Source organism: Anolis carolinensis, chromosome 1, assembly GCF_035594765.1.
Source record: "Anolis carolinensis isolate JA03-04 chromosome 1, rAnoCar3.1.pri, whole genome shotgun sequence".
NCBI lineage: Eukaryota > Metazoa > Chordata > Lepidosauria > Squamata > Dactyloidae > Anolis > Anolis carolinensis.
Window position 1 is genome coordinate 137,248,816 of NC_085841.1, and position 19,814 is coordinate 137,268,629.

The 19,814-nt window shown below is 38.5% G+C and overlaps 1 protein-coding gene across 3 annotated transcripts in view; it reads right to left on the bottom strand.

Moving 5' to 3' along the window:
- csmd1 (CUB and Sushi multiple domains 1) overlaps positions 1–19,814 on the bottom strand; it is a 1,478,446-nt gene that overhangs the window by 676,656 nt on the left and 781,976 nt on the right. For all 3 annotated transcript variants that reach the window (XM_062969106.1, XM_062969107.1, XM_062969109.1), the window contains exon 4: positions 8,629–8,823. In XM_062969106.1, the coding sequence (XP_062825176.1) occupies positions 8,629–8,823 (195 nt within the window). The remainder of the gene's footprint in view (positions 1–8,628; positions 8,824–19,814) is intronic.

Here is a 19,814-nt window from a genome sequence, read left to right on the forward strand (position 1 = left end):
GGAAGTCTACAACTCCTAATGTGTTTTGTCAATTGAATTAGACAAGAGGTCTGATATTGATGTTTTGTCTGCTCTAACAGGCACTGTTTTGGCAGTCTGTCATTTGCCATGGATTCAATTTTACCCAATCGTTAATTTTGGATAAACTATCAACAATATATACTCCCAGTTCTGCTCTTACTGCAGCAGCTGGGGTCCTTTTGTCCACTCCCAGAAAGCTTTGCAGGTGCTGTAATTGAGATTGCTCAAATACTGGTACCTGGTTTAGGCCCCAAACATCCGCTCCATATGAAAGCATGGGGGTAACCTTAGCCTTATATAATTTAAGAAGTGGGTCTAAAGATTCTGGTTGGCTATGATTTGTTAATTTAAGCTGTTGATTTGCATCTACTCTCACTCTGGTTGAGCTTCTTTGATGATGTGGGAGTCAGGAACCAGTCTCAGAAAAAAAAAAAGACTCCTGGTGAAGTCACAAAACCTACAGAACAGCAAACAATTAATGGATTCAATAATAATGTTGGCCAGGTTTTACTCCTTTTAGGCAGAGAGCATCATACAATATTCAAGACATATTGAGTTTCAAGAAATTTTCTTTCAAGATATTTGCATGAGACTGCACACAAAATTATGGAAATTGCATCCCTGTTTTAAGTTTCTTGTACCCTGGCTATAAAGATTTTTTTTTTTTAAGTGACAGTTGCCATTGTTTCCATTTTTCATGCTGGATCCTCTCCATGGCTGAACTAGACTCGCTCCATGGCAAAGACTATTCTAAAGCCAATATAATAGGAAGAGTTATTACCTTTGTGATAGATATCTGGCAAAAATAAATTGAAATCAACACAGTTCAAATTGGTACTAGGAGATACACATATGTATCAAAACTCAATATGGTAGTTTTTAATCCTGAGCAGAAGCACATTAAATGGGAAAAACCTGTGTTTAAAAAAATTCAGGGGAGAGTCTGAGTTTGGGTGGAAAATGTGCTGCAACAGACCCCCGTTATATCCCAGACACACAGAAAAAGTGTCTTAGTGAGATTTCCATACGGTGCACTGGTGTGGATGGCACCAGTGCATAACCTTTTTAAAAACCCTGGCCATTCCTGCACTCTGCACATTTGCTGCAGCACATCTCCACAACTGGAAGGGAAATACAAGTCCCACTAATCTAGATCATTCCGGATTAACGCCAACACCCTGGGATTATTGTTTTGAGTTAACAGAGCCAAGTGGAAACTCTCTGGTTTGTAATGGGTTTTTAAAATCCTCTTTGTACTCCAGATTCAATGCTTGTGTAGAAGAATGCTGAGAGGTCAGCTTCACCATGCCATGCTTCTTCTCTAGTTATTTTTATAGTGCAGTAGTCATTCATAAGGATTTAAAAAGGGGAAAATGAGCCACGCCATCAGCTCAGATGAGAAATGAAGAAATTGTGATTACTCTGCTCTTATTTCCATTGCATAGCCAAAAAGGTCCAACTGACTTACAGTCAATGGGCCTTGATTACAGCTAGTGATTGGAATAATTTTACTGTTTCCCTTTTCATGATCCATCATATTATCCTTTTTATGATGACTCTTCTTTGACATGTACTTGCTGATATGTTTGCGTTGATGTATAAATCACTCTGAAAGCCTTTTTTAGAGTGATTTATACATGGTGGAGAAGGTGGAAGTGAAAGGCACAACACAACATAGGCTAATTGTTCAAATTTGCCTTGTATGAACAACTAACTCAGTATTTCATGGTTGCAATAATGTATCATTTTGTAGGAATTCATTAAAGACCAGCCATGAAATAATAACAGACACAGAAACAGACACTCAAACAAGAGGCACTTTATTTGACTTATAGACTGTTTAAATATGTTGTGCCTGGGGATGAGTGAAGAAATTGGGGTAGCAACATGACACAGGTCTAACTAAGGTCAGGTTACTCATTTACGGGAAGACCAACTTAAAGTACTCCCTCCCAAACCCCAGGGCATTATAAGAGAGAGGAAAAAACCCAAGTTGTTCCTAAGTTCAGCCTCCTTCACAACCACATGGATCCCAGGCTCCAAAGAGGCCATTTCAGATGCCAGTCTTCAGTGCAACAGGGTGCCAAGGTGTTCACCAAACCTTTATAGTCTTTCATATAATGTTTGGGCTAATCAGTGTATCAACACCAGCCTTAACTTAATTGTCCATAGATACAGTGTGGAGTCAGAGGCGGACCTAGGTAATTTCACCTAGTAGACAAACCTAGTATCCGCAACCCCTCCCCTGAAATTGCGCTCTCCCCCCCCCCACATACCAGTGGTGGCAGCGGCAGAGGCTGCGGGTGAGGCGAGCACGCTGCCCAGAAGGCTTGGGCCCACCTTCCGGGCAGCGTGCGCGCTCTCCAGCCGATGGAGAGCTTGCTCGCCGCCGAAAGAGGAAGGCCTCCAGGAAGGCTTCGCTCTTCTCGTGAGACTTCGTGAAACCTCGCGAGAAGAGCGAGGCCTTACTCATTCGGCGGCGAGCAAGCCGATGGTCCCCGCCACCGCGGGGGCGCCTCGACAGCACCCCCAGGGACAATGCGCCACAAGCAGGCGCTTACTTTGGCCTCCATGTTGGACTGGCCCTGTGTGGAGTAAACAAAAAAAGTTGTATAAAGTGGAGAGAACTCTAATTTGCCCCTAAAGCAACCAGCTCACACTGAGAATGTGAAGGTGGCTTGTCAGCTGGAAGCAAAGAAGGGTCTTGAGGGTAGACTGGCTTTTTAAAAATGTAGAATCCATCCCCATTTGCCAAGCCTCGACTCATTGCACCAGACTGTTTTAATCTTGGCCTTTATTCACAGAGACAGCTCCACCAACAACAACCCCTCACTCACAGCTGCAATTACTGCATAGTCTTAGGAGCATATGGCATCTCTTTGAAGCCCCTGAAGCATTGCATTTAAACTAAAGTAAGTTTTCTTTCAGGTACAGTATCTTAATTTTATTGCGTAATAAATGACACTCACTGATGTGTTTTATTGTGCTTATTGTGTGGTCTGTGTGCTAACAAGATAAATAAATAAAAAAACAGTTAAACTAAGCCCTTTGCATTTAGTTTAGATTTTATGTGATTATGATGGTTTCATGTAGTTTTAGCATTCACACTGCATGGCCCCAATTTGACAGATCATTTAAGATTCATTTTGCTTGTTATGCCACTGTGTAAATGATAGAAACACTGTTGTATTTTAAATATTATAGAATACATAGACAGTCATTAGATGTGCCAGAAGCTCCCTACCCCTCCTTCCCCCTTTCTTTGAAGGCATTCCTCTACTGTTCATCCCAAGCAATAGAAAAAATCCAATTAAAACATGACTGACATATTATAAAGCTCTAGCAAGTGACATATTGTCACTTCTAGTCACATTATGTAAGGCTTATCAATTAAAGAAAATTGCAGCTTTAGACAGCTTCAAATGAACCACGAGCATACATTATTTAGTAAGGCTTATTAAAAGTACCTGCAAAGTAGCTAATGGTTCTTTATTAGAAGACATCTTTTTCTATAAATCTTGGAAAAAGTTTATAAATCAGGCACCATGATCTGGTTCCTCAGCTCAGCAAAACTGAAAATTAGAATAGTCATACCCATTTCTAAAGATCTTTGCTCATAGATATCTGTGGCTTATTACTCATATTTTATGAGCCTTTTATTGAAATTATATATTCTGCAATGACACATTGAAATGCCCTATCACTATCCTTAAATCATGTGTATCTGTGAAAACTGGCAATTTTTTAGCATCGGCACACAAGTATGGAAATACCCAAGGGAAGCTCTAGCAATGGTAACAGATTAGTTAAGACATGTACATCCCAGTGACATCATAGCCTCTTATAATGGAACAGCTTACTTTTAATTGAAAGATACTATTTTTACTTTTTAAAAAATGATCTCATTCCCCCTCAGAATTCCCTGAAAGCTAGGAAAGAAAAGAAGGCTAAATCAGAATTGGTATTCTGTGTCTTTTGCTAAGAAAGTTACATTTACAGTCAGCCATCCATATCCACATATTCTACATCCACAGCTTCCACCATTTATGATTTGAAAAAATATTTTAAATCCAAAAACCTGAATTTTGGCATTTCATATGAGAGAGACTATTTTACTATACCGATATATATATAATAGCTCGTGAGCATCCAGGGATTTTGGTATCTATAGAGGGTCCTGAACCAAACTCCAATGGGTACCAAAAGACCACCGCATTTAACCTTAAAATGTCTTTACTATAATAATCTCTCTATAGATTTATCATGAGCACCACAGGGTTCCAGCATGATAGCAAAGACATCCTCACAGAGGAACCTTCACTTGGAGCACTTCCCAGAGCTTGGAAATACCACATAGCAATGCAAGCTATAATGTTCTACTAGTATCCTTGAGCAGTAATGTACTGAAAAGGGCAACACAAATTACCAAGGGACACAAATAACTGCTTTGAAAGGAAACCATGTCCGTTTCTCTTCCTTTTATATCATTTGAACCCAGGATCTGCCACTAAAACTGAAAGGTGGAATATATTTTTAAAGAAATACAATAGATTTTTTTAGCATGACCTCAGGTCAATAGATCATGAGGAAGGAGTGCTGAACAGGCAAGAAAGTTGGCTGTGAGTCAAGATAAGTTAATAAAAGGAAAGGAAAGGAAAACTGGTGATAGCAGAAACTGAAAGGAGAAGGGATAACAAAATGCATCCAAATACTAACTTTCCTACAATATTTTTAAAAATATAAATTTTGGCAACAGTCTTAAAATATCTATCCTGCCACAAATGGCATATCAATTTTTGCAAAGAAACTCATTGGATGAAGAGGACCAGGTGGCACAAAATAAAGTGCAAATTCCATAGGAAAGTTTCATCTGATGAACTGCTACGCATTATGTCACCATGGTGTCTTGAGTTGGTTTAAACAGCTTGCTTTTAAGTAGATATAACTGATTTTAATGTTTGTGTATATTTATAATTATTTTATGTCCTGGCATGGAGTGCTTGCTGTATATATGTTGTGCTCTGCCCTGAGTCCCCTTCGGGGTGAGAAAGGTGAAATATAAATGTTTTAAATAAATAATAAATAAGCCAGTTTTATACAAAATAGATCAGTATTACTAAGAGAAAAAACGTTATCCACATCGACTGTCCAATAGCGTATGGGACCTTAAAGTTAAAAAAAAAAAAAGGAACAAGCAAGTAAAGAAACCAAGAGAGTGGCTAAGAAAAAGCTTAGACATGTTTAGGAATAGGTAAAGTAAGGTAGAATTATTTGGAAAGGAAATATCATCCCGCCTTTCTCCTTGCGGGGACTCAGGGCAGCTAACAACCACACAATCTAATGACAATTTAAAACAAAGCAAATGCAAACATTAAAAAAAATCAGTGTGTGGCTCTAAAGTTAAAATACAATTAAAATGCAATCCACACAATTAAAATTATATTTAAATCTCACCCCACCACACACACACCTTCCCCAGCACATGCTCCTCATCCTGCCCCAAATGCCTGCTGACACAGCAATGACTTTACCTGCCTGCAGAAGGCCAACAGGGATGGGGCCCTCCTGCTCTCTCTTAGGAGGAACTTCCAAAGTCTGGGAGCAGCTACTGCAAAGGCCCTCTCCCATGTTCTCACCAAACATGCTTGAGTGGGTGATGGGGCAGAGAGAAGAGCCTCCACAGATGATTAAAGATATCTGACATGTTCGTAGACAAAGATGTAGTTCCTCAGATAACCTAGACCCAAGCCATATAAGGGTCTTTAGGTCAAAACCAGCACTTGTGCCAAGAAATGGGTGGCAGCCAGTGGAGCTGGTGCAACAGAGGAGTTATATGCTCCCTATAGTGAGCTCCAGTTAGTAGTCTAGTTGCTGGTAAGTGCCTACAAACAATCTGCAGCAAAGAACATGTGAGCTTCTCTACTAGGGGGTTGCAATCTTTTTTGTACACATATGGTGCTTCTACACTGTAAAATCAAAGCCTTTTGAGACCTTTGTGACTGCCATGGCTTAATTTGAAATTTGGTGAGTCACTGGCACTATTTTGCAGAGATCTGAAGGCCTTATTGAGCTAAAACTCCCATGAATCCATAGCATTAAGCCATGACAGTTAAAGTGGTCTCAAACCTCATTAATCCCATAGCATAGATGCACCCCTACTGATTTTGGTGATACTGCAGTGAAGTCTCATTGGAAATCACTGACACTCAAGACCAGGGGTCCCCAAACTACGGCCCGTGGGCCACATGAGGCCCACCGAAGCCATTTATTTGGCCCCCATGGCACAAAGGTAGAAGGGGGTTGGACTAAATGGCCCAAGGGGTCTCTTCCAACCCTATTTATTTATTTATTTATTTATTATTGTTAACATTGAGGCTGGGTGGCCATCTGTCAGGGGTGCTTTGCTTGTGCTTTTGGAGCACAAAGGCAAAAAGGGGTTGGACTCAATGACCCAAGGGGTCTCTTCCAACCCTATTTATTTATTTATTTATTTATTATTGTTAACATTAAGGCTGGGTGGCCATCTGTCAGGGGTGCTTTGCTTGTGCTTTTGGAGCACAAAGGCAGAAAGGGGTTGGACTCAATGGCCCAAGGGAGTCTCTTCCAACCCTCTTTTTATTATTATTATTATTATTATTATTATTATTATTATTATTATTATTATTATTACTAGCATTATTATTAGCATTGAGGCTGGGTGGCCATCTGTTAGGGCTGCTTTGCTTGTGCTTTTGGTGCACAAAGGGAGAAGGGGGTTGGACTCAATGGCCCAAGGGGTCTCTTCCAACCCTCTTTATTATTATTATTATTATTATTATTATTATTATTATTATTATTATTGCTTGCTGGTCAACTATAGTCTGGCCCTCCAGTGGTCTGAGGGATCGTGAACTGGCCCCCTGTTTAAAAAGTTTGGGGATCCCTGCTCAAGACTATAAATAGTTAAGAATCCTGAAATGATTTTTGTCAGACTAGCCAACTGAAATCAAATTTCCTTCTTGGAAATTCTGCATTGTTTAGTAAGCGTATTTATAATGACGAAACAAGGAAAACTAATAATATATTTCAAGTATTAAGCAAACTAATTGCAAAATTAGCCATTCTCGAGTATCATCAAAATTATCTCGATCTGCAAGAATCAGCAAAATTAGCAAAATGGGGAATTCTAAGAATACATAACTTTTTTGCAGCTTTCATTCTATGATTAAGAAAGCAGAAGAAAAGACTATAGAGGAACCACAGAAAAGCTATAATCCATCATAAATTAAGCATGGTAAAGCCAATTAATTTTTATGTCCTCTATTTCACTTTTTAGGACTGTACTATTGTTATAATCTGGGTGAATTTTGGTTGTAAATTTTGAGGCCTGAGATAATAAAGAGAGGTGACAGAATACAAACTACAGAGTAGTCTTGTGCATTTGTATAGATTCGCTATCGGACCATTGGCCAACATGGGCAGCCTTCCCAGGCTCTCCTTCCCCTCAGTTTTAGAACTAGAGGAGTGAAAATTGCCACACATGAAGGGCACATCTACCACAATTAGCCCGCCAAGTTTTATAACGTTTGGGTCATCCCTCAATTTTTGGGGATTTTTTTTCTTTCTATAAATAAAATCTTCTTAAAAACATTCCCTCTTTCCCCCCGTTGGTCCCACTCCTACAGCAGCAGGAGGGAGGCAGAACAGGGAGGCCACCATTCCTTCCTTCCAAATGTCAAAGATGCTCCACATGCCACACATACAGCCCACCCTACTATTTCACTTCTTTAACTGGCGGCAATGAGGGCAAATTCCCTTCTCTCTCCCATCATTTTTGGCAATGGCATGGTTTGTCCTTATATCCTTCATTATAACCTGGATTAAAAGCATCAGAGATACTTAAGAAGAGAATTGAGGTTAAAGATCGGGCTTAAGATAGCACTAATTCTGAGATGTTTTACCCACCATCTGCAGAAGAGAACTGAGGTTAAAGATAGGGCTTAATATAACACTAATTCTGAGATGTTTCCCCTCCATCTGCAGAAAACAACTGAGTTTAAAGATAGGGCTTAAGATACCAGTATTTCTGTGATGCTTTCACCTCTGTCTGCAGAGCGATGGTAGGCAAGGGAGGCAGGCAGCAGGTGAGGCTGATGGCGTTCTTATCCTCCCATTGGCCCAACAGGCAGGTCTCAGAGGTGAATAAATAGCAAACATCAATGCTCAGTGGGCCACGTGAGAATGGGAGTGCTACGTGGCCCGAAAATAAGGCAAATTGACAGTAACCGTTCATGCTTTATTTCGTTTTCGGGCCTATTTTCGTCCCATAGGGGGCATTAGCATTTTGTGCACAACAAATGAAACAAAAGGGATGAAACAATAAATTAAACAAAAGAAACAAATACTGAGCACATGACTACTACATAGTACAATTTATAGAGTATAAAATATAATGCAGAAATCTCTGTTGTTGGAATGTGTGTTTCTACAAGTTCCTGAGAAGAAAGAGAAAGGCTAATGATGGGCAGAACACTTCAGAGCACATTAATGGGTTTGAAATTATCTTCATAATCATTATTTCATTATCTCGGGGTTGATGCTGACCTTTACTGATTTTAGAAAACTTACCTCTACAAAACGGTACAGGGAAATCCCATAATGCTCCATTTCCAGGGCTCATGATACATGTCAGCATAGCATGACCTTCCAAGATGTAGCCTGTGATACAGCTATAGCGGATCTTATCTCCAATATTGAATCTTGTGCCATGAAGAACTCCTTTAGGTATTTCACCGGGATTGCCACACGTATGGCTGGGTAACACTATTTAAAAAGAAGAAAGAAAGAACATATATTTTTATGGCAAAGAAATATAATTAAATTATCTTCATTGTGTAATGCATACACATACACATCTTCTCACCCCTCCATTTTTCTCTGCTTTTATTTAGAATAAATCCATTAAACTTGGTACCAGGACATGCTTCTCAGATAAATGTTAATATATTATGTTTTATATAGAAATTTAGTACATAATATCACCGAATTTTACATGTGGAAAGACATTAAAGCTACTTAATTATTAACAGTATAATTTGCTCTTAAAAGTTTAGCTGCATCATTTACCTTCATAGAACTACAGAACATTCTATTTTGATCCAGATACATGAGAACAACTAGAGCTTTGTTATTAACTTTAATTGGATATGGCTTCCATAGAGTCTTATTCCTTTTATTTGTATAATCACTAATACTATCAGACATGCACAGACGGACTCAAAACCATGCAGGGAGATCTCTATGTAGGTTCTGCAAGTACTACTAATGCACTTGATGACCTATCTATTCCCTAGAGTTTGTTATGTACAAGGTCTTGTGGACAAATGGTTCAAGTATTCTATAGTGTATTGTTTTAAATCTTGCCAGATTGTGAGTCACCCTGAGTCCCTTCGGGTGAGAAGGGCGGGATAGAAATGATGGAAATAAATAAATTTGTGTTGTGAAATCCTTTGGACATAGAAACACAGGAACCTGCAATTTACTATGCCAAATCATTGGTTCATTTAATTTAGTGTTATCCACGCTTCACTGGTAGCAGTTTTGGACTTTCTTTACAAGTTCCCCTACTGTATCATACACCTGAGCTATGGTTGTCTCCTTCTGTGCTCCCCTACCACCAGTAGGTGATAAATTTGGGGCATAGGGATGTTCAATGGCTGTGCTGCATTTTGCTTTTTGTGTTTAGAATTATTTTTTTAATTGGATAAGTTCTTTAATGCTTTTCAAACTGCTGTAAGATAATTGATTTAGCTATTTTGTTTTGGCTTGTATTGTAAACTATATTGGTCCCTATAATAGGGTAAATGTTTCTAGTGTACACTAAGCTGGAGTAAGCTTACTCCTCACTTGTATACATGTTGTGTAGTTTAGAAAATGTGTAAAAGTCCATAGAACTCTGAAACAGCATTTCTGTAACATGATATTCAAAACATTTTGTTTTGAAAACAAATGAATGAATAATTGAATGAGACTATTTCTATCCTGCCCTATCTCCCCAGTGGGGACTCAGTGGGGCTTGCAACATATAGAGAGGCAAATATTCAATACCATATAAAAATACAAAAAAACCCCCCATAAATCAAAAGATAAAACCCAATTTACATTTATACAAGCAACAAAGACAATCAGACAAAGACCAACAAATTCATATTATAATCATTTCATATTTAACAGATTTTTAAAATTTTGAGTTTAAAATATTAAATTAAAAACATATAACAGCCAAATCCATATTCCACTTCTTCTTGTCTATTTGTGCAAGTATGTCAAGTATACTCCTCTTCATATGCCTGTGTGCACAGAAAGGTCTTCAGTTGTTTTTTAAAGCACAGTATTGAGGAAGCCATTTTGATCTCCCTAGGGAGAGAGTTCCAGAGACAGGGGCAGCTACAGAAAAGACCCTTTCTCTCATTCTCTCCAGCCGTACTTGAGACGGGGGCAGGTATTGCAACCCAGCCGCCTACTTGATCCCCTTTTCACCAAAACAGCACACAGATGAACAAAAATAATAAGTTTATTAAGAAAGGAGTATTTAATATTAAAACATTTTCAAAATACACCCATGAGATAGATTTCAAGAAGCTTAACAAAAAGGAAGGACCAAGTCTGAATAGGAATCTCAAATTACTTAAGGCAAAAGCAAGAAACTGTAACCCAAGGGTTGTTGTACTTAAGCTACTAAATTCACAAGACTGTTGGTATCTACTTCAAATACTTATTTGAGATTTCTTTCCAAAATCAATTTCAAATGAACTTTAGAAATTGCAGGGGTATATGAAGCTAATGACACTAATTAACAACATGCTCACATAAACAACTACATGCAGAAAACATGAACAAGGTTTCTTATTTCAAAATAGTCAACAAATTGAAACTGGCAGCATGACCTTTACTTATATATAAGGTATTATTAACAATTCAAATTTGGATAGACAAGTCAGAACATGAACTTTGCTCAAAAAGGAAAATGGAAAAGAGCGACCTTCGAATACAATTTTATTACAAACATTCCTTCAGCAAGTATCATGTATGCCAATTTTCCAGTGCATTTTATGTGTGTGTGTGCTATCTACAAAGTGCATTAATCACAAGCATGATAAAATTAGCAAAGAATATCCTGAAGCAGAAAATTGATGGGGTTTTTTGGTATGAATACTCACTGGCACCTGTTAATATCAGTTGGCTGTTCTACCACAGCTTTTTAAAAAGTTGAATCTGAACTTGCCAGACACCCCAAAAAGTGATATTTTCATACACCACAGCCCCATGTTCCCTTACAATGTTGTTATTTGATGTCAAGTCAACTTTGACAAATAACCCTATATATGAGAGATTTCCCAGAATACCAGTTAGCAGCTAGCCTGCTTAGGTCTTGCACATTCAGGGCTGTGGCTTCCTTGGTTGGATCCATTCATCCCGCTTCTCCTAGCCTATGTTTAGACTAGCACATAGTATGCAAGAACACAAACCTAGTGCTCTTGGAAAAGGAGCTATGGAGTATTGTTCCAATAAATAAAAAGAATAGTTCTCAAGTTGTCATATCTGTCAAGATCAAGCATTTGATTACATTATTTATACTTTTTTCCAGAAAACTCAAAAAACTATGCTTAAGTCTCAGTTTAGGCCCAGCTGTACAATCTCTTGTTAGACATCTAAAATTGATTATGACAGTTGCATCATAAAACCAAATAACACAGTTAAATATTTCATTATCCATGTTACAGCTCACCTCTGGCATATGCACAATTCAAATTCCAAAGAAATGATGAAAATACTCAGTTTCAGATATCTACAGTATTATAGACTAAATAAGCCATTCACAATGTTAGACTTCCTGGAAAAGTTATGCTCTTCTATCAATATTAAAATATTTTTTTTCTCAGTAAAGTTTATGATCACACACCTTTTTTAATTTAATTGATCATCTGCTTTAAAAGAACTTGGCTACTCTGGCCCTCTTTTAATTGTCTGGAGTAATACAGCATTACCTTTAAAATCTTAGATGACCAATAAAATTTTCAAGACAATGTAAGTAAAGGAAATTGGGAAATCCAATGAAGTTCAAAACATTATTCAACAAAGTCCTCATTTCATTAGACATAAGCATAGGCTCTACACTGGCAAAGGAAGAAAAATGGCTTGGAAATTAAAGCTTGAATCCTTGGGGGTTTGCCAGCCACTCAGCCATCTCTGCCATTGTAATGATGATGATGGAGATGATTTTATCATTTATATCCTGCAAGTTTTATAATATTTTAGCTTAAGAGGCTTGTAAACATGAAAACATATATTGTTTGAACATTTATCTACACGAAGAAAAACATGGATCTATTGCAATAAGGGAATTACATGATTCCTTTATTCATTCCCAGTTAACAATCTGAGTGTAGCTCTCTGGAGTTTTGAAGACAATCCCTTCTAATATACCTTTTGGTGTTGTTCTTTATCATCAACACAACTTTGGCATGTGGGAAATCTCCAAGATCCCCAGTCATCAACTGACCTTCTCAGATCTTATAAACAAGGACTGTGACTTCCTTAATGGAATCAATTCACCTGTAGTAAAGTTTCTCTCTGTTTCTTTTTCCACTACCTTTCATTTTGCCAAACATTAATGTTTTCTCAGAGAGTCATAATGTTCCATGGTAAACCCAAAGTACAATCTCATTTTAGTCATCTTTGGTTCTGGTGAGAGTTTCAGCTTGACTGTTTTTCTTTAACTCACACCCCAGCAAGGTAGCCCAGAAAGATAATGCTACCAAAGACCAATAACAGGTCAAGCAGACCCAATTGTGGATGCTCTGAGGAAAGGAACATTTGATCTATTGTCTGTCCACAATTAATTCCCACTGTACTTGTCATAGGTAAGAAAAAATCTATCCAAAGAACAATCTTGGAGCTGCATCTCCCAATGTGCAGAGTGAGACATCCACTCCAGGCAGCAGATTTTAGGTGTGTGTGAAAGGGCAGCATATCATTATTTACTGTATTGTTCTTATAGTTTAAATACTAGGATGGATGTTCCAAAATATCTTGCATTACTAAGGCATGATTAGCTTTGTATGAGAAACAGAAAAATATTGGGGACAACACATCTTGTGCAGCCACATAAATGTGTGCTGATAAAGAGAAGTGAGATGCTATCTGATGCCAGGATAAACCATGCTTGACAGGGATCACTTCAAAATCTCCTAGGCACTCAAACTGACCTGTAGTCTGGATTGTCTCACTCTCATTCTGTTCTGGTTGGCACAACATTATGCTGCACAAGTTCTTGGCTGATAAAATCAACATCTAGCATAAGAATATAAGCAATGTGCTATACTCTCACTGAAAGCAAATGTTTTAATAGGCAGATCGGCAGCCAGATTTCTAACTGAAGCCAGCTATAGGGAGCACACAATGCCCCTATTAAAGCAGCTCCACTGGCTGCCGATAAGCTGCCGGGCCCAATTCAAGGTGCAGGTTTTGACCTATAAAGCCCTATACGGCTCGGGCCCTACCTATCTCCGTGATCGCATCTCCTCCTATGAGCCAGTGCGGACCTTGAGATCATCCGGGAAGGCTGATCTCAAGTGCGGCTGGTGGGGACGAGGGAACGAGCCTTCTTGGCAGTGGCCCCCCGGCACTGGAATGCATTGCCAAAAGAGATCAGGCAATCCCCTACATTATCCAGTTTCCGTAAGGAACTGAAAACCTGGTGATGTCGGCAGGTTTTTTAGTAATTACATTGGAATACTGCCGATCTCTGGGCCTGAATATATTGCACAAGATTTATCTAGCCTACAATGATACATTTTAATATATTGGGGTTATGGTTCCCGTCCCCTTGATCAGGTTGTGTAAGTGTTATTTATTGCCATATAATTGTATTGTTTTACCTTCCTTAATAATGTGTTATTATGTTGTTATGTAATGCATGTGTGGTTTTTATTATTGGAAACCGCCCTGAGTCCCATCCGGGAGATAGGGCAGTATATAAATAAAGTATTATTATTATTATTATTATTATTATTATTATTATTATTATTATTATTATTATTATTATTATGAATAGATGAGGGAAGCTATTTCAAGTCAAGAATAAAGTGACATCTAATGGTATTTTCAACTGTTACAACTTAACAGTTGTAATAGGAGCAGAATTCAAAACGATCTTGACAGACGAGAGATGGGCCGAAACTAACAAAATGAAGTTCAACAGGGACAAATGCAAAATACTTCACTTCAGCAGAAAAATGGAATGCAAAGATACAGAATGGGGACTCCTGGCTCGACAGCAGTATGTGTGAAAAAGATCTTGGAGTTCTCGTGGACAACAAGTTAAATATGAGCCTACAATGTGATGCGGCTGCTAAGAATGCCAATGGGATTTTGGCCTGCATCAATAGGGGTATAGCATCTAGATCCAGGGAAGTCATGCTCCCCCTCTATTCTGCCTTGGTCAGACCACACCTGGAATACTGTGTCCAATTCTGGGCACCACAATTGAAAGGAGATGTTGACAAGCTGGAAAGTGTCCAGAGGAGGGCAACTAAAATGATTAAGGGTCTGGAGAACAAGCCCTATGAGGAGCAGCTTAAAGAACTAGGCATGTTTAGCCTGCAGAAGAGAAGGCTGAGAGGAGACATGATAGCCATGTACAAATACGTGAAGGGAAGTCATAGGGAGGAGGGAACAAGCTTGTTTTCTGCTGCCCTGCAGACTAGGATGCAGAACAATGGCTTCAAACTACAGGAAAGGAGATTCCACCTGAACACCAGGAAGAACTTCCTCACTGTGAGAGCTGTTCGACAGTGGAACTCTCTCCCCTGGACTGTGATGGAGGCTCCTTCTTTGGAGGCTTTTAAACAGAGGCTGGATGGCCATCTTTTGGGGGTGCTTTGAATGAGATTTCCTGCTTCTTGGCAAGTGGTTGGACTGGATGGTCCATGAGGTCTCTTCCAACTCTACTATTCTATGATTCTATGATTAAACATTGATCTTAGATTTATCATGCCATGGAAAGGAAGAATGAGTTCAGGTGAATGTTGCAGTTTTAGACAGTAATTGAACCTTGATCAACGTATGAAACATGATACCGTAATAAGAAAACAATGTGAATAATCTCTGCTATGAGTACAATTGAGTAATTAGTTGATAAATAGGTGTTACTGGAATATAGTAGAGTTTCTTAAACTCCTAATCAAGATTTGCATTTTTAAATAGCATTATTGGAAGTCTTTGGTGCTCCTCAGGAAAGGTCATCTAAGCCTTTTGCCTTTAGAAATGATAGGTGGCTATAACTGATTCTTTTGTTCTTTCATTATTGATAATTCGGGTTGTTACAAATTTGGACATACATATACACAGCAGCTCTCTGTTCAGGCATGCAACCTTGTGGATGTAACAGTGCTGTTCAGTGAAGCAGTCACATATTCTTTCTTCTGAGCATTGTGGAACATAAATAGATAAGGATATTGGCTTGGATCTGTGGAAGTAGCTTCTGGGATTTGTTGGATTCAACAAAAGGAGCCTTTCTCCACCTTTCAAGACTCATTACAGGGAGAAGCAGATCTCACTTTGTGCACATTTGCAAGCCTTCTGGGGCATTTCAGAGAAATAAATGCTTTAAAAACAGTGGACATGCTTTAAATATGAAAGGCAAAATGTGCACAATTGGCAAAACATATAAGTCTCAAGGGAAGCATAAAATTGGGGAAATATGTAAGTAAATATACATATTAAGAAGAAATTGCACATTCCATTTCGTGTGAACACCCCACCTGCACCAACATGACCACGTTTCAAAATGCCTGTGAAACAAGGACAGGAAGAAAGTTTGCATGGAATTGGGGACAGTGCTATAAAATTGAGACTGAGGGATTTCTACATCCTTGGCCTCGAGTATTAACAGAAAAAGTACCTTCCAGGTGTATAATTAGATAAGGACTCTGATGTTGGTGCCTAAGGAAGAAATTGAAATGAAGAGGCAGATAACACAATTGGCAGATATTAGTAAAATTGTTAAGTTGAAGTGCTAGCACTCAGCATTCTTTTAATAGCCAACCTATATCTGTCACCTGTGAAGAGAGCTCTTACCCTGCAGCAGGGGTTATAAGGGAATCTAATACTTTTCAGTTTTTGCATTCTCAAAGAAGGACACACACACACACACACACACACACACAGATAGATATTCTATATGGTCCTTTGAAGCTTGAGCCTACCTGTATAAATCTACTGATCACTAAAATATGGCCAGGACTCCAAATCTTTCTGTTTTACCCACCCCACCCACAAAGTATAGTCTGTCTTTGGTTATGTCTTTGGATATTTGGAACAATATCATTACTATTTCCAAATAATATCATGTTACTACAGGATGGCTGTCTCAGACTGTCAGGGTCTAGGGAGTGGGAATAAATGTGTATTCATTTCCAGTTTAGAGATGTACCACCCTGGCCATTGCACCATAGGGATGGGATTTGGAGAAATATTAAAACCTATGAATTGTGTCAAACTGGAATGAGACTACTGGATGATGTAAGCAGTTTATTCTCTGAGATGCAAGGAGACTAAACTGAGGGGCTTTCTAAGGATATGTCCTACATCATGAGCCACGCCTCAGTCCTAAAACAAACTATGGTATCAATTTATTTAACACATATTGGATTAAAGAAATCGAATGTGTTGATATCCTAATGTATTAATAGTATCATAATTTGATACTATTTAAAATAATAAAAATTAGAATTTGTTTTGGGCTTTTTAAAATTATTCTTTTGCTGCTAACCACTCAAAACAAAGGATTTCAACCAATTTTCCCATTTAATTAATGAAGGTGTGAGAAGAAATATAGGGAACATTTGAAAGAGGAACACCAGAGTGGCTTTAATGGTTTAGGAATTTTGGTTTAAAATTGTTATCACTCTCCATCAGTGACATTCCCAGCTATTTCTCCTTATATATTTTGTAGCTCTTTTGCTTTGTCAAGATTTTAGCCCATCCACTTCATTTTATTTTTCCATTTTAGAACACAGATAAAAGAGGTAGGAAACTTTCCTGGCTGAAAGAGTTGCTGAGCTGGCGTCTTCACATCTGAGCTGCCTCTTGGGCTCTCTCTCTCTTTATATCTTTCTCTCCTCAATTTTCCAGAGACCAAAGTTGCTCATAAGAGCCAGGCAGAGAGCATGAGGAAAGAATCTGCTTGCCCACTAGGGAGAAAAATTTCCTTGTGGAAATCAAGGCTGCAGGATGTGGCATAGCATCCTGGAAGAAGAGATGTTTTAGAAAGTTAATTTGAATTCAGCAAAATATGTTTGCTAAATAAGAAATGAATGATAAGCAAATGGAAGCTTAACATCCCCCTAGATGACAAGATAAAGATGCAAGTAGAAACACAGCAGGAAGATTCATAACAGTGTCTCTAAATATTCAATGGATGTGTAGATTTCTCTGGAGCCAGGATGCAAGCCACTGTCACATCACGTACCATGTTCCTTGGCATATTTCCAATGGATGATCAACATAATGCATCTTTATAGGAATATAGGTGTAAATTTGAGGAAGTACCATAATACGGCCAATTGTATTCACAAATATAGGGATTGACTCCTTCCACAATTTACACAGATATAATTATGATCACTATTGACTCTAGTTTGTAATTAGGAAAAGAAAGAGATATGCCCTTTTCATACATATGATGGATACAAAGCATCAGTTTCCAGTTATCACTATTCTACTAACCACATGTTGTATTCATAAATCTGCTAATGTTGAAACAGACTGATGTGCTTATTTTATACTTTAGTTTGTTTTTATTTTTAAAAGTGAAATTCACAATGTAAAATATAATATTGTCTTTTGTTAATATTTTGTCCATAAATATTCTTTATTAGTTCTCAACAAAAATGGATATTTTCTATAGCCCAGCATAATCCAGAATTCCATGATATTAGCTTACTTTGGCACTCCTATTGAATTACAACTTGCAGTGAAAACTGCTAGGCAGCGGGGTTATTTCAACCAAAGATGGCATTTTATATCACAAAGGTTTTGACAGGTTTTGATTTTACAGTTTACCTTCAGCTTCAATATGGCTCTTACAGATGTTGTACTATCAGACTGCAAGTGGCTTGATTTTTTTCTTTTAATAATTAAAGCTTACCCTACAAAATGTCACACCATCATTTGTTCAGCCTAGTTTGCCTTTAAACCTCAATATTTCTAATTTTAATGTTCATTTTAGCACTTTATGTGGTCGGATGTAATCCCTGCATATCCACTTACCTTATATACTTTTCAGGAACTAGACATAAAATACACCTTGGATGCATAATGATACTAATCACTTTTCTATACTAGTGAGAAAATACTTTTATAAATACATCCAATCACTCCCCTCCCCTCTCACACATACATTTAGAATGTTACAGCTAAATATGTTTATTTATTTGGAAGTGATTAAGGGGTGAGAAAAATAGAAAAGACAACACCTTATGCAAACATTGGCCATACTGAAATTTAACCTCTGGTTCCCTGTACATTTGATGATCACTCGGGGGGCCAAACCTCACCTTTTCAGTGAAATGGGTAGCCACAATTCCACCTGTGCCAATTAGTAATTGGCATGGCAGGGAGTATGGCCATCAGCCTCTCATCTTTATTTTCACCATAAAAAGTTTAAAAATAACCTCCTTAGTGAGGCTAGAGGGTCTCCTTTGTTCAGTGGCATCTCTAAAGCATGAAATGGAGCTTTAAAGAGGGAAGGGGGCAATTTCCCCTCAAAAGCTCCATGTGATATTTACAAATGGTGAATTGCAAATGGCAATCCCAGAAGCAGTTTCCACACTCTGCAAAGTTTCCAAACCTGCAAAGATCTGAAAGGTCTCAACCTTTGCAGGTGTTGTTTTAACCTAGAATAAACTTTCCAGATTTATTCTGGGTTATTGTGCATTATCATGAGGTGTTGTTTGAACGCCTCATGATAATGCATCCCCTAAACCACATTGTAGAATAGTGTAGATGGGCCCAGGCCTTGTTCTTGCATTGGAGGAGAGAGCTTTCTCAATGAATGTGATGATTTCCTGGCAGACCATCTCTTCCATGAACATAGGGCTGCCTTACTGGTCAGATCAAGAGAGGAATGTCCTTTTTGCAAGATCAGTGGGATATTAGAAAAGGGCAGTAAATGTTATTAATGGGGAAGGGAGAGAGAAAAAGATAAGAGACTGCATGAATTTCCCTTTCAAGGTCCAACTACTCCAAACAGCAGGTGTTTTGTGCTATAATCCAAGTGATCCAAAATGGATGAGTTTTATGACCTTATCAAAAGGCCAGGCGAAGTGTCCTGCTTCATGGAAGAAAAAGGGGGACAGCGAGGCGAATCCGTTGCCCCACGTGCAACTCCCTTCTGGCGACACTTTTCCTATCACATGTGGGAAGCATCATCCTTCTGGGGAAGATCTGTCTCTCCAACCCCATTGGAGTTGCCACAACACGGGAAACCTCCCATGTTATGAGGGAAACATCCAAGGACACTTTCACCCCATTTGAGTCTGCGCCTCTGCTAGAAGTCACACAACATTGTATGATGGCCAGCATGGGGCTCTGTCCCCAAAACAGGCAGGAACCATCCTAGGACACTGAATTTGGTGAGTGTGATAAGGTCATTAGATAGTTACACCATGACTTGGCTGTCTGGCAGTATTTGATGCTACTTGGATTAGGAAACATGCCTTGACATGTAAAAACAGCATTTTTATTCTCAA